Genomic DNA, 14,782 nt, shown 5'->3' on the forward strand with positions numbered 1-14,782 from the left:
GACCTATATTATAGCTCTATAAATGAAGCACACAGACTTTATTAGAGCCACAGAAAGACAAACGTTTTGCTGAAAATACACAATACACAATTCATTATGTACATTAACAACGATTAATCGGTAAAACCGATACATCGGTCGACCTCTACTGTACATTATGCTTTCTGTTATTCCTTTGTTATGCTTGTATCTGTATAAGACCTGACACCACCATCTTTCATGCATGTGTGTGTGTGTGCATTTTTAATACACAGCAATCATCTTGCATGTGTAAATAGGTCAAGGTGAATTGAGCATGACAGTCGATGTAGCTAGTGCATATTTAAAAAGTACAGTATGGCATTATGCATGAAAAGCCGTTGTTCACATGTGACTGGCTGACATCCTGCACATGTGAGAGATAAGCACATGTAATCTATGAATAAAGTGTGAGGAAGTAAAAGTGTGTGTGTGAGAAAGAAAGACCCTGCCCCTGTGTGTTTATTTTATTTTTTTAATTTATTTTTTTATTTTTTTCGATTTCTGTATGCGCTTTTATTGTGATTTCAAAAGATTCAACTGCAAGAAGACGAAATAGAACTCACTTCTGCACTCGCGCGCTGTTTTCTGTGCTGCTCACACACAAAGCGCACGCACAAAAGCCGCCTTTTATATACACGAACACTTAACTGAGCTCTCTTTCTCGCGTTCTTACACATTCGAATGGACAAATACACACAGAATTATATCAAAATATCCCATAAATACAATCGGTTATGTTTTAAGTGAACGTAAAGAGCTGAGAAAGAATACAAGGGTGTATTGGATCCCTGCATTGACAGCAGCCGCTGCCGCCAGTCATTATCATGGACTTCAGGAGAAACCTCCCTGCTCTCCCCCCACTCACCATCATGGACAGCACTGTGACTGCAGTGAAGTCATTCAGGTTCCTGGGCACCACTATCTCTCAGGACCTGAAGTGGGACACTCACATAGACTCCATTGAAGCAGTTATTTTTATTTCGTTAAAAACGGGCCAAAAGAGACCTCCGAACTATAGGCTACGTTTTTGCTCAGAATTCGTTTTTAATCCCTGTATGATTTTAGCCATACGTGATAAATATCAAATACGTTATAGCTTGACTACAAGTTTAAAAACAACGCTGCAATTGTTATAATTAAGGAAATTAAACTTACCATCATGAAATGTCTACACAGGCGATAATGCCAAAAAGAAAGAGAAACATCTGAAAATAGGCATATTTTGTTCAAGACAATATTATATGACATCAACATGCATTTATCATTAATTACAATCACTGCCAGAATCTCCAACTTCACCATGATGAATTTAAAATTGGGTTCTATTATTTTTCCTCAACAGTTCTCCTCACAAAACGAAATTCATTTCAAAAACACATTTGATAAGAATAGAGTGGAAATTATTAGCAACACCAAAATAACAGCAAAGCTAAAGTTTTCTGTTAGTTTAAGCACAAACTAAGAAAAGTAAAACCAAACTTTGTGTGTTTATGGTGCAAGTCGGCAGTGTTGTCTCGGCGGGGGGCGGGGTGTGGTGGATGTGGGGCTTATGTAGACGATATTATCAGATACCGCGGTATTTTTAAAGGCGATTATCAATACGATATTGGGGCGGGGCGTGGTGGAGGTGGGGCTTATGTAGATGATATTATCGGATAACGCGATATTTTAAAGGCGATTATCGATAAGATATTTTTGACGTATCGCCCAGCCCTACAGTCTTCCCCATTATTGTGGTTTCAAAGAACAAGAGATACCCGGAATTTATACTGTAGGGACGGTCATTTAATGAAACTCAAATGTAAATATTCTAATATTTTGAGATACTAGATTTTTGACTTTCATAAGCTGTAAGCTCTAATCATCAAAATTAAAACAAAAAAACATTTACTGTTTGTAAAATGTTTGAAATGTTTTACTTTACATGTAATGAATCTAGAATATATGAAAGTTTCACTTTTTGAAATAAGTAAACAAAAACTTTTATTTTGGATGCAATTAATCATTTGACAGCATTATCAAAATTAAAACAAAAAACCTTTTGAAATGTTTTACTTTACATGTAATGAATCTAGAATATATGAAAGTTTCACTTTTTGAAATAAGTTACAAAAAAATTACTTTTTCATGATATTCAAATTTTCTGAGATGCACCTGTGTGTATATATATATATATATATATATGTGTGTGTGTGTGTGTGTGTGTGTATACACACACACATATACATATATATATACACACACACACACACACACACACATATATATATATATATATATATATATATATATATATGTGTGTGTGTGTGTGTGTGTGTGTATACACACACACATATACATATATATATACACACACACACACACACACACAATGGTATATATAATGGTAATCTGATTCTTGCAGGACTGTGGGAAGAAGTTTACACACACAGGCAACTTTAAACGTCACATGCGCATTCACACTGGTGAGAAGCCATTTAGTTGCAGAGACTGTAATAAAGCCTTCTCAGACCCAGCTGCCTGCAAAGCACATGAGAAAACACATAGGTGAGCATTATAGAGTCTAATGCTCTTCCTCTACAGCCTCGTATGACTTGTCAGCTATAAGTCGTAATATAAAAAAAAAACATATTTCCACAAAAGCTTCTATGTGCAAAAACATCCACAATGTGCAGTTTTCCTCACACTATATGTTTCTGATTCTCCAGTCCTCTAAAACCATATTGTTGTTCCACGTGCGGAAAGAGTTACCGGCAAATCAGTCTGCTAAACCTGCACAGGAAGCGACACACAGATGAGGCGCGATACAGCTGTGAGGATTGTGGGAAGCTCTTCACCACTTCTGGAAACCTGAAGCGGCATCAGTTGGTGCACAGTGGAGAAAAACCCTACCACTGTGACTACTGCGAACGGGCCTTTTCTGATCCCACCGCCAAGATGCGACATCTAGAGACCCACGACACTGACAAAGGTCACAAATGTCAACACTGTGACAAGAAATTCAACCAGGTGGGGGATCTATTGTCTTTAGAAATGTAATTATCAGAAAAAACATTACACTAGTTTTGAAAGAAATTAATACTTTTAATCAGCAAGGGCACACTAAATTGATCAAAAGTGACAGTAAAGACATTTGCAATGTTTCAAAAATCATTTATAATGATTTTTTTTTTCAAATAGGCCTAAATGCTGTTCTTTTTAACTTTCTATTCATCAATACGATCCTGAAAATATATATAAAAGTTTCCACATAAATATTAAGCAGCACAAATGTTTTAAACTTTGATAATAGTAAGAAATGTGTCTTGAGCAGCAAATCAGTATGTTAGAATTATTTCTGAAGGATCATGTGATACTGAAGACAGGAGTAATGATGCTGAAAATTCAGCTTTGCCATCACAGGAATAAATTACATTTTAAAATCTATTAAAATAGAAAATAGTTATTTTAAATCTTAATAATATTTCACCACATAACTGTTTTTACTATATTTTTAATCAATAAATGCATCCATTGTGGGCATAAGAGACGTCCTTTAAAAACAGTCAAAAATCTTTTGAACAGTAATGTATATTTACATAATAGTTTAGTAATATAATTTTAAGCAATATATATAGTACTATACTGTGTGAATGTGTGTGTGTGTATATATATATATATATATATATATACATACACATATATGTGTATATATAAATACTTTAAAAATTATAAATAATACAAATTATATTTAAAATAATAAAAATTGTATATATTTTTAAAAGGTTTATTAATATAATTGTAAGCATCACAACAGAATGTTATAATATATTATCATGCAGACAAGATTTATAGATTATACCATATTATTGATATAACATTGTAGCCAAAGCTATAAACGTATAACACAAAACCTTTTTTTATTGGCCATTACAAATACCATGTGACACCGAAGACTGGAGTCATAATGCTGAAAATACTGTTTAAAAACAGTAATATTGTGCAATATTATTACAATGTAAAATAACTGTTTTCTGTTTTAATTATCTATATATAATTATCTTTAATTGTCTGCATCTATATTTCAAAATATAATATCAAATCATAATATGCAGACAAAATTGATAGATTATACCATATTATTGACATTACATTGTAGCCATAGCTACAAAAGTATAACACAAAACGTTTTTATTGGGCATTACAAATACAAATAACTCAAATAGAATAATTCATATTATTGTTTTATTTATTTATTTATTTTTTAGTTGGGAAACCTGAAAGCACACCTGAAGATCCACATTACAGATGGGCCACTTAAGTGTAAGGAGTGTGGGAAACAGTTCACCACCTCAGGTGAGATTTACACATTGAGACAGGGTGTGGCAATATATATATATATATATATATGTGTGTGAAGGAATTTTAATGTGCCTCCATGGTCTGTTCACAGGCAACCTGAAGAGACACCTGCGTGTGCACAGCGGTGAGAAGCCTTTCGTCTGTATGCACTGCCAGAGAGCATTTGCTGACCCCGGGGCCTTGCAGAGACACGTGCGCATCCACACAGGTCTGAGCCGTTTCTCACGCCCTCAGCCACTGTTACCTTTAAAGGTTTATTTGACCTTGTCTGTCTCATTGTTTTAGGAGAAAAGCCCTGTCTGTGTCTGATTTGTGGAAAAGGCTTCACGCAGGCCAGTTCACTCATAGCTCATGTTCGCCAACACACTGGGGAGAAACCGTATGTGTGTGACCGCTGTGGAAAAAGGTAACTGAGAAATTGCATGAATGATTTTGTTTAGATTCATTAGGGCGCCATATATAATAAAAGTGTATTTCAACTATCACACCTCGAAGGTTTGTCCAGTCCAGCCAGCTAGCCAATCACATCCGTCATCATGACAATATTCGACCACACAAGTGCCACACCTGTAACAAAGCGTTTGTCAACGTGGGAGATCTCTCAAAACATATCATCATTCACACAGGTAAGATGCAACATTTCAAGCTTTTTCTTATGTATTTCTCTGCTATGTGCTTCTAATGACTTCCTGTTTACAGGAGAGAAACCTTTCCTGTGCGATAAGTGTGGCAGAGGATTCAACCGTGTGGACAATCTGCGTTCCCATGTGAAGACGGTGCACCAGGGTAAGGCGGGCATGAAGAGACTGGTGGTGGCTGAGGAGGACGAGGGAGAGGAGAAACTGCTGACGGACTCCACACCGGGCTCAGAGCTCAATAATGAGGTCAACATAGTCACAGTCACTACAGATGACATCGTGACTTTAGCCACAGAGGCTCTGGCTGCCAGTGCTGTAGCACAGCTCACAGGTGAGAGAATATGACAAAACAGACGAGTTATAACACCTTGTAGAAAGGTTATTCCTCAATACTAAGAAAATATGCTAAATCTAAAAGTGACCGTGATGGCGGTTGGATGCTCTCCTGATATTATTTGTTGTCCTGTAGTGGTACCAGTGGCAACCTCTGTATCTGCGGATGAAACTGAGGCACTGAAAGCAGAGATCACCAAAGCAGTGGAGAAAGTACAAGAAGCAGGTGAGTAATATATAGTTTATGTACTATATCATAATTTATTAATTGACTGGTATTATAAGCTATAATAATACAAAATAAATATATAATATTATTATAAATAATAATAATATAAATTATTTACATTATATTAAAGGGGTCATATGATGCTTTTTTAAAGATCATTATTTTGTGTATTTGGTGTAACAGAATATGTTGACATGCTTTAATGTTCAAAAAACACATTATTTTTCTTGTAACACTCCAAAGAGAAAGGAAAACTTGAAATCGCATCATATGACCCCTTTAATAGGACATTGCTTTAATTACAAGTTACATGTACTACAACTAAATTTAATTGTGTGTACCGATCAAAGGTTTAATAGAAGTCTCTTATACTCACCAAGGCTGCATTTACTGGATTAAACATACAGTAAAACAGTAACATTACATTGTTAAATTGTTAAATTCCTGTGTGCCATTACTCCAGTCTTCAGTGTCACATGATCCTTCAGAAATCATTCTAATATGCTGATCTGGTGCTCAACAAACATTTCTTATTATGATCATTGTTGAAAACCATTATGCAGCCTAATATTTTTGTGGAAGCTGTAAAACATTTTTTCACGATTCTTTGATGAATAGAAATAGGTTTAAATGAATAGAAGTATGTTTTGTAATATTATAACATAAGTGACTTTACTGTCACTATTGATCCATTTAAAGCATCCTTGCTGTATAAAAGTATTAATAAAAAAACTCACCCGACCAGCAGTGTATATAAATTAATTATATAAATAAAAGCTGTCCTTTTGAAATATTTTGTAGCATTATAAGTGACTTTACTGTTACTTGCATTTTTACTCCATTTAAAGCATCCTTGCTAAATAAAAGTATTAATTTCTTTCTTTAAAAAAAAAACTTCATCAAACTTCATTCTCCATCTGACCAGTAGTGTGTATATAAATTAATTAATTAAAAAATTAATAAAATAAATTATACTAAATATAAACAAGATATTTACTTTATATATGTTATACCCCTTAAAACAAGTTTTGTTTTTTTTGTTTTTAAATAAGCTGAAGCTGATTTTTGTTTTAAAAATCATACGGTAACACTTTATTATAGGGACCAATTCTCACTATTAGCCAACATGTTAATAATAAGCAACTAGTGCTTATTAGCATTCCTATTATTAACATATTGGCTCTTAGTACTTATATTCTGCATGACCATATTCTACATCCCTAATCCTACCCAATACTTAAACTTAACAACTACCTTACTAACTATTAATAAGCAGCCAATTGGGAGTTTATTGAGGCAAAAGTCATAGTTAATTGTTTGTTAATAGCGAGAACTGGACCATAAAATAAAAAGTGACCGATCATACTGTATCACATTGAAGCTGAAACATTGTGCTGCTCTATTCCTTCAGATCCCAACACCCAGATCTTGTATGCATGTGACTCATGCGGTGAGAAGTTCCTGGACGCCAGCTCCCTCGCCCAGCATGTGCGCATTCACACTGCCCAAGCCCTGGTCATGTTTCGGGCAGATTCTGACTTTTATCAGCAATATGCAGGTGACGGGACATGGCAAACCACCGAGCAGGTCATCCAGGAAGGCGAGCTCTTGTTCCGGACACGGGAGGAGGACGGTGAGGAAGAAGAAGGAGCTCTAGCCCAGCCAGAATCTCAAACTGAGGGGGCAGAGGAGGAGACCAGTACACAGGCAGAGACCGAGACAGAGGAAGGGTCTGGAAAAGTGAAGTCTGAAAGCCAAGGATAGTGAAGAGTTTTTGACCTAAATTGATCCAAAGGATGGAGTTCAGACTGTCACAAAGTGTGACAGTCTTCTACAGTATAATAAAAACACAATCTACTAGATAGATGTCACATGTCAAACCGCAGCACAATATGTGTACAGCATATTAAAACTACATTGTATAGAGTGAAATTTAAATAAATATGACAAGAAAATTTTTTAATTATGAACAAAACAAACCTAATTTGTATGCTGTTTGTCATACTTTTTAATACTAGTGTCTCCTATGCTAGATCATGTATTCTCTGTTACTGAAGCCAATTAAACATATGACTGTCCTACATGTTTCAGTTTTCCACAAATTGACTACAGTACTGAACTGTTATTTATTGATTTATTAGTGATTCTTTTGTTTGTGGAGTTTAATCATTTTCTATTTGGGCTTAATACTGCTTGGCATAAACATAAAAAACATTAAACCGCTGGTTTTAACTGTATGCTTATTTTCATGACATGTAGAAGCTGAAGAACTCACAATAAACGCTTTTAAATGCTCTCTGTTATAGCATAACTCATTTTTACTCCTTTAGATGAGTGATGAGTGTGCTGCAAGCAAGTTTCTGTTTTTGAATATCACAGCTTTCATTGTCAGAAAACTCTTATTGAAACTAGAATTGCAAGTGTTCCAGGTCATTTTGGTCCAATTCTGTTCTGTTGGAGTTTATTGAACAGACAATTGATATTGTATCATAATTGCATACAATAGTGACTTTTCAAAATGACTTAAGACACACTCAGTGCATAAACGCTCAAAATCACCTAAAGTCTGCAATTAGTTTGTTAATAAACCACTATCTTGGTTCTGTTGTTTTTTTTGTGTGTCATTTTTGGTCACTGGAATAAATGTCTGTATTAGTGCCAGGAAAGCAAGGCTACTGGTTCTTTACCCTAATGTAATCGATTTTTTTTTGCACTGAGACTTAAAATTACAATCAGTTTCGAAACAGCACTTGAGCCATATGACAAAGCTTTCTGTTGAATGCAGTTTGACATGGACAGCAGGTATCAGAGGAAAGGGTGCTTTGTAGTTTGAAAGTCTTGTTTTGTTCAGGAATGGTCTTCCAGGGGCAGTAATGCACACTGCACTCATGTGGTGTTTTCAAGTCGCTAGCTAATTTATGACCAGACATCAACTTCAAAACAAGTTTGACTTGTTTCATAGCTCACGGAGCTTAACAACAAAGTAAAGAAAATGGGTAAATGAACATTCTTTTAAAATTATTTTTAGGAAACAAATATTATAATCAATATAATAATAAAATACAATTATACTTATTATACGTATACAAGTAAGTTGAATAGATTTTATAACCAACAGATACATAATAAAATTAACATTCAGTTTTATAAAAAAAAAATCATTGGACTTAATTTACCATACAGACTAGGCTAGCTCTCTGAAAAGCATATAGTTGTGTTGCACTGACCTCTGCTGGTCGTACAAGTTTAAAACAGCGGATGGAAAGATGTCTGTACATAAACCATATAGACTGTATGACATAAACACTAAAAGGGTATGAAAATTTTCTGCAAGTGTATCTATGCAAATAATCGATTCACTAGCATAAATTCGATTAAAATTAAATTACATTAAAATTGAAAATTAAATTAATTATTTGTTTGGAACATATTTTATCTGATGAGGGCTGTCTCATTATAATATTCATGAGTCCATGAGGCAGCACGCGATTGGCTGCTGCTCTGGGTCAGAGTTCACATCCGCGTTAGCGCTGACGTTGTCCAAAGGAGGAAAATGGCGATGGGTTGCTTGTCAATGAGGGACACCGCGACTCCTGCAACATTAACTTGCAAAAGGCGAGGTGCTACAATGGTCCCCACGTCGGCTGGTGGGTTCAGCAGAAGCGCTCTGTTTGTTTTATCCGTGGCGTTAATGTTGCAGGCAGTTTTAGGAGACGGAAAGACTCTCGTTCTGCTGGACAACCCCAACATCAGAGACACTCATTCAATCTTCTTCCGCAGTTTAGCAGGTGAGCTATACATTATCTGATATTTTCTTATTAAAGCACTTCAAATTATTACATTAGAATCTGAGAATATGCTTCATATGTTCATATGAATAGAAGATGCATTTTAAGTCTATGTGAATCTGATTGCACATACATACCTGCACAGACAGAGAAAGGTATTGCATGATTCTTTGTAAATATTCTAACTCACAATTACATTCTTGTTCTCAGATCGTGGGTTTGACCTTACCTTCAAGACTGCTGATGATCCTGGTCTCTCTCTGATCAAGTATGGCCAGTTCCTCTATGATCATCTCATAATTTTCTCTCCATCAGTGGAAGGTGAGTCTTGTTCTAGTGAACATAGATTGTATGTCATGCTGCCATTTTTATGTTTGAATATCCACGTTTACATGTTTCCAATGGAACAGATTTTGGGGGCAACATCAGTGTAGAGACCATTACAGCCTTCATTGATGGTGGAGGCAATGTTCTCGTTGCTGCCAGCTCTGATATTGGTGAGTGTAGTTTTGGTTTTGCATAAGTGCACACACCTGTTGACATTAATAATATCACTATGACTTTGACTCTGGCAGGTGATCCTCTGAGAGAGCTAGGCAGTGAATGTGGGATTGAATTTGATGAGGAGAAAACTGCTGTTATTGATCACCATAACTATGACGTTTCTGATCCTGGTGAGGTAAGTAATTGACGGAGGAAAAAATACAGCGTAGAGCAATTTATGAAATGAAAGACTAAATAATGTCAACATTAAATTAAAATGGATCCTGTCTCTACTTAAAGTTGCGATGTAATGGAAGTACAGACAAATAAGCAGACAACAAGCAGATTATCGTAAAAGAAAATGTTGGGGGGATTGGTTCAGTCTGTCGGCAGTGTTGCCAGATTGGATGGACGATTTCCAGCCCAAAAGCTCACAAAAACCGCCCAAAACTTTAACTGTCAAAATAATGTGATGGAATATGTAAATCAAGGTTGATAAGGGCCATTTTTAACTCCTTGAAAAACAAAATAATGATGACAAAATAATATAAATATAACGTTAGATAAATTTCCCAGGTAAACGGATCGAATCGGGGCAAATAGCCTTAAAGAGAATTAGGCTACCGAACATGAATAAAATATGCAAGCAGACAGTCAGACACGGCAATCAAGAAATGCATAATTTTCAATGTCAGCAGTCAGAATAATCCAATTTAAATGCAAAAAGTGCCCAATATAAGTGATAGGAAAAAGCAACGTAGCCTAATTAGCAGGTATTTCACACTCGTTCACACCATGACAGTCAAAACTGTGTCATTCATTGATGCATACTGAATTCTAATCCGACAATTAAAAACAATTAACAACAACAATAATGCACTTACCTTCGTGTCACTCTATAATTTAACCCAGAACTAGAGGAAGCCTCTTGTTAAGTTCATATTGTAGAACATAATACAGAACTTTGCACAGTCAAAACTAATCAAGTCTAGCAGTTTTCAAGGATTTATCAATCTGGACCGTTTAAAAGATAAAAGACAGGATCGTATAAACCGACATATTTAGTTTCGGTTTTGATTAATTATGCCTAATTCAAATGTGCTCTGATTTCGGAGTTGCAGTGATAGAGCCTTAGTGTCATCTCACTCCACAATAATTCTTGTTTTGAGAGTTGAGTCACTCTCCCACTCTTTAACTTATATTTAGGCATTGTGATTACTTGAATATACAGTCACTACATTCAAAATCAGATACGTTATAACGCTAAAAACTTGTCACTCATGATGAATCATAACGTCTGTCTGCTGAGCCCTCGTGATAAGTGTGGCTGTCGACGTTTACATCAGCACCAGCGCCTCTGCAGTGTGTGTGTGTGTGTGTAGTAACGTTGTGATGACTGATTGGATGCAGGCTGCATGCATACTTGGGCTTGTTTGTTAAACAATTAGCCTATGCAATATATTTGAAAACCGCCAAACTTACTCCAAACCAGCCCAAATTTTGTCCACCCGCCCAAGCCAATTTTTACCTGCACAATCAAATTCAAAACTGCCCAGTTGGGCGGGAACCCGCCCAATCTGGCAACACTGTCTGTCGGTTGTTGATTGGATGGATGCAGATCTGAATGTGAGCTTTCCCTTGATTGTAAGAAAGGGGCAGAAACTGTTTGTAATAAAAAAAAATTATGAGCTCAAAAATACTTTAAAAATGAAACGTATACATGAATTAATCATTCAGTAAGATGCTTTTAGAAGATAGATATCTTTAAAATCTCAAAATGTAAAAATTTGCATTGCCTCTAAAATTACTTCTCTTTTTGGCTGGTTTCACATAGGCTGTTTTGCTTTGTTAACCAATAGCTACTTAGCTGTTTAGCCATTGTTTTAGGTTATTGCTGAATATCATGCATCCTTTCTAAACTATATATATCTTGTGTGATATAACTTGTTTGTTTGTTTGCTGGTTTTTATTGTATTTGTTATACTTGTATTTTTTTTATTGTTTTTGCCATGAAAATAGCCTTTGATGCTGACATGGCATTAAATATATATATATATACTATACTTCTAAACTATATAATACACTCATTTGTTGCCAGTAATCCTTAAAGAGAGTTCAAAAATAAAAAAAGGTAATAATTTATTCACCCTCTTGTTGTTCCAAACCTGTATGCGTTTGTTTCTTCTGTTGATATTTTGAAGAATGTTGGTAACCAAATAGTTGCTATTGACATAGTAGCCATTGACTTCCATAGTGTAGAAAAAATACTATGAAGTCAGTGGCTACCAGCAACTGTTTTGTTACCAACATTCTTCAACATAGCTTTATTTGGGATCAGCAGAACAAAGAAACACATTTTTGGCTGAGCTATCTCTGTAAATAAGATTTTAAATAATAGCAAATAACAATAGATGAACTTGACCTCCTGAATTAAAATGAATTTCCATTTCATGTTGAATCCATATTATGTTTTACATTCGACAGCTTATGTTTTTAAAACATATTCTCTGTACATTTACACCATAATTTAAAATCATTGTTTGAAGCTTGGTCAGGTGCATTTAAGTTGTCTGTGTTTTTTACAGCACACCCTGATTGTTGCAGACCCAGAGAATCTTCTTAAAGCCCCAACTATAGTTGGCAAGCCCACTGATAAACCAGTCCTGTTCAAAGGTGTTGGGTAAGTGGTCTCTTGATACCCTGATCTGTGCTTCTTTTGAAAAATGTACTGTTTAACAAATTATGAGTTGCCTTGCTTTTTCAGCATGGTGGCTGATCCAGATAACTCTCTGGTGCTGGACATTCTGACAGGATCCTCCACCTCTTACTCCTACTTCCCAGATCGCCCCATCACGCAGGTAAATATTTCAAAGCTTTCAATGTTCTTTTTTTTTTTTGTCAAATTAATTCACATTCACCTCAATCTCCATTTTGCTTTCCAGTATCCTCATGCAGTTGGAAAGAACACCCTCCTGATCGCCGGTCTGCAGGCAAGAAACAATGCACGTGTGGTTTTCAGCGGGTCACTGCACTTCTTCAGTGATGCTTTCTTCAACTCCCCTGTGCAGAAGGCCACCCCTGGGTCAAAGAGGTCTGTTATGTAACTGTGTATTCAGACATTAAAAATGCATTGTGGTATTAGGTTGAAATCATATGGATTCTTTTATGTTTGATCAACTGTGAAGTTCAGACCGTTAACAAAACTAACATTGACATGATGAAAGATATACTCTCTATTTGTTTAGAGATGGTTTGATGCATGATGTGTATGTTCTTCTTAGGTATGAACAGACTGGTAACCAGGAGCTGGCTGAGGCCCTGTCTCGCTGGGTGTTTAAGGAGGCTGGTGTTCTGAGGGTTGGGGCTGTTACCCATCATCCAGTTGGAGAGAGCACTCCCCCTGCTGCCTACACCATCACTGACCTTGTGGTGAGACATGGCATATATTATTTATATAGGCATTTTAATTCATTTACCAGTTAACATGTGATTTGTGACTATTCTGAAGAATGTCTTGGTTAGTTTTTTTTTGGCTTACTACCCCTGCTTGGATTGTCCCTACAGGAATACAGCATTGCGATTGAGATGTTGTCTGGTGGAAAGTGGGTGCCTTTTGATGGAGATGACATTCAGCTGGAATTTGTCAGAATTGATCCATTTGTTAGAACCTACCTCAAGAAAAATGGTGTGTTATTATTATATTCTGTTTAATTAACATAAGTTCTCAAATGCATGCATGCTACTGTTCAAAAGTTTGGGGTCAGTGTTCAGCAAGGATGCATTAAATTGCCACAACGACATTTATAATGTTACCAAAGATTTCTAATAAAAAAATCAGTTCTTTCTATAATCAAATAATTCTGAAAAAAAAAAAATTGTAGGATACTGGGACACTGAAGAGTAATGGCTGCTGAAAACCCACAGAATGTTTTTGAATATTTTAAAATTACTTTAAATTAAACTTTTGAATGGTGGTGTATGTTAATAATGATAGATGCCATTAAAACATGTGACTGCTGGTTGCTTAGGTGGAAAATACAGTGTACAGTTCAAGCTTCCAGATGTGTATGGGGTTTTCCAGTTCAAAGTTGACTACAACAGACTTGGCTACACACACCTGTACTCTTCAACCCAGGTGAAATTCAGAATTCATTGTAAAACTTGCTCTTGCTCCAAAAATTCCATAGTGATTTTACTCAGATACTTGATATATTTACTGATTCTTCTGTTATTCCACAGGTTTCTGTCCGCCCCTTGCAGCATACCCAATATGAGCGCTTCATCCCCTCTGCCTTTCCATATTATGCCAGTGCCTTCTCTATGATGGCAGGACTCTTTGTTTTCAGTGTCGTCTTTCTACATATGAGAGAAAAAGAGAAGTCTGATTAAAATGAGAATCAGTGAGGAGGAGTGCAAGAAAATGTAAAAACAAAAATGGTCTTCAGACCTCTGGCAGTCATGAATAGAGATCTGAAATATGTTGGTATGGTCTTGTTTTGGTGAGTTGGAGATTGTGCCATTACAACAAAAAGCAACGTTTGTACATTTTTTTTTGAAGGGGGGTTGGGTAGTCTAACAAAAGATATGTTTTTGTTTTCTGGTTTGCCAACTGGTAATTTAAAGTGATTTGGGGCACACATCATGTTTTATTTGTACAAAAGGCAACTTGAATTGGTTTTATGATACAACATGCACTGATGGTTTGGCTCTTGCTATGAAAATTTTTGTTTTGAAATCTACCATTTGTAAAAAGAGGAATGGATTCTCAACATGTGGTTGAAATACCTGAATTCAGTAAAGTTTTAATGTTCCATCACTAAACTTTTTATCATCTTTGTTGTTCAGTTGCATCAAATTCGAAAGTGTCTGATTCTATTCATGATGGTTTTAGCTGTTGTAAATGTAGTTTATACAGAACCTCATCTCACAAATGTAAACTACATGGGCAA

At 35.7% G+C, this 14,782-nt stretch overlaps 2 protein-coding genes across 3 annotated transcripts in view; both read left to right on the top strand.

Moving 5' to 3' along the window:
• LOC107673084 (zinc finger and BTB domain-containing protein 17-like) overlaps window positions 1–7,869 on the top strand; it is a 13,377-nt gene extending 5,508 nt beyond the window's left edge. For both annotated transcript variants that reach the window (XM_016466535.1, XM_016466536.1), the window contains exons 7-15: window positions 2,426–2,568; window positions 2,730–3,030; window positions 4,269–4,356; window positions 4,454–4,570; window positions 4,648–4,768; window positions 4,858–4,988; window positions 5,062–5,331; window positions 5,470–5,559; window positions 6,974–7,869. In XM_016466535.1, the coding sequence (XP_016322021.1) occupies window positions 2,426–2,568; window positions 2,730–3,030; window positions 4,269–4,356; window positions 4,454–4,570; window positions 4,648–4,768; window positions 4,858–4,988; window positions 5,062–5,331; window positions 5,470–5,559; window positions 6,974–7,326 (1,614 nt within the window). In that variant the 3' untranslated portion in view covers window positions 7,327–7,869. The remainder of the gene's footprint in view (window positions 1–2,425; window positions 2,569–2,729; window positions 3,031–4,268; window positions 4,357–4,453; window positions 4,571–4,647; window positions 4,769–4,857; window positions 4,989–5,061; window positions 5,332–5,469; window positions 5,560–6,973) is intronic.
• Window positions 7,870–9,072: 1,203 nt separating this feature from the next.
• LOC107673085 (dolichyl-diphosphooligosaccharide--protein glycosyltransferase 48 kDa subunit) lies at window positions 9,073–14,376 on the top strand. The gene is made up of 11 exons (XM_016466537.1): window positions 9,073–9,350; window positions 9,561–9,671; window positions 9,761–9,847; window positions 9,926–10,029; window positions 12,419–12,513; window positions 12,598–12,691; window positions 12,776–12,924; window positions 13,115–13,262; window positions 13,398–13,518; window positions 13,862–13,968; window positions 14,073–14,376. Exons 1-11 carry the CDS (start codon window positions 9,116–9,118, stop codon window positions 14,220–14,222), a joined length of 1,401 nt encoding a protein of 466 aa, XP_016322023.1. The 5' UTR covers window positions 9,073–9,115; the 3' UTR covers window positions 14,223–14,376.
• Window positions 14,377–14,782: the final 406 nt, after the last annotated feature.

This window comes from Sinocyclocheilus anshuiensis, unplaced genomic scaffold, assembly GCF_001515605.1.
Source record: "Sinocyclocheilus anshuiensis isolate Anshui unplaced genomic scaffold, SAMN03320099.WGS_v1.1 scaffold364, whole genome shotgun sequence".
Lineage (NCBI taxonomy): Eukaryota > Metazoa > Chordata > Actinopteri > Cypriniformes > Cyprinidae > Sinocyclocheilus > Sinocyclocheilus anshuiensis.

Coding starts and splice junctions, on each gene's coding strand:
- LOC107673085 (XM_016466537.1), top strand. CDS start 9,116: ATGGCGATGGGTTGCTTGTCAATGAGGGACACCGCGACTCCTGCAACA. Junction 9,672..9,760: donor TTTCTCTCCATCAGTGGAAG/GTGAGTCTTGTT, acceptor CCAATGGAACAG/ATTTTGGGGGCAACATCAGT. Junction 12,692..12,775: donor CAGATCGCCCCATCACGCAG/GTAAATATTTCA, acceptor TTTGCTTTCCAG/TATCCTCATGCAGTTGGAAA.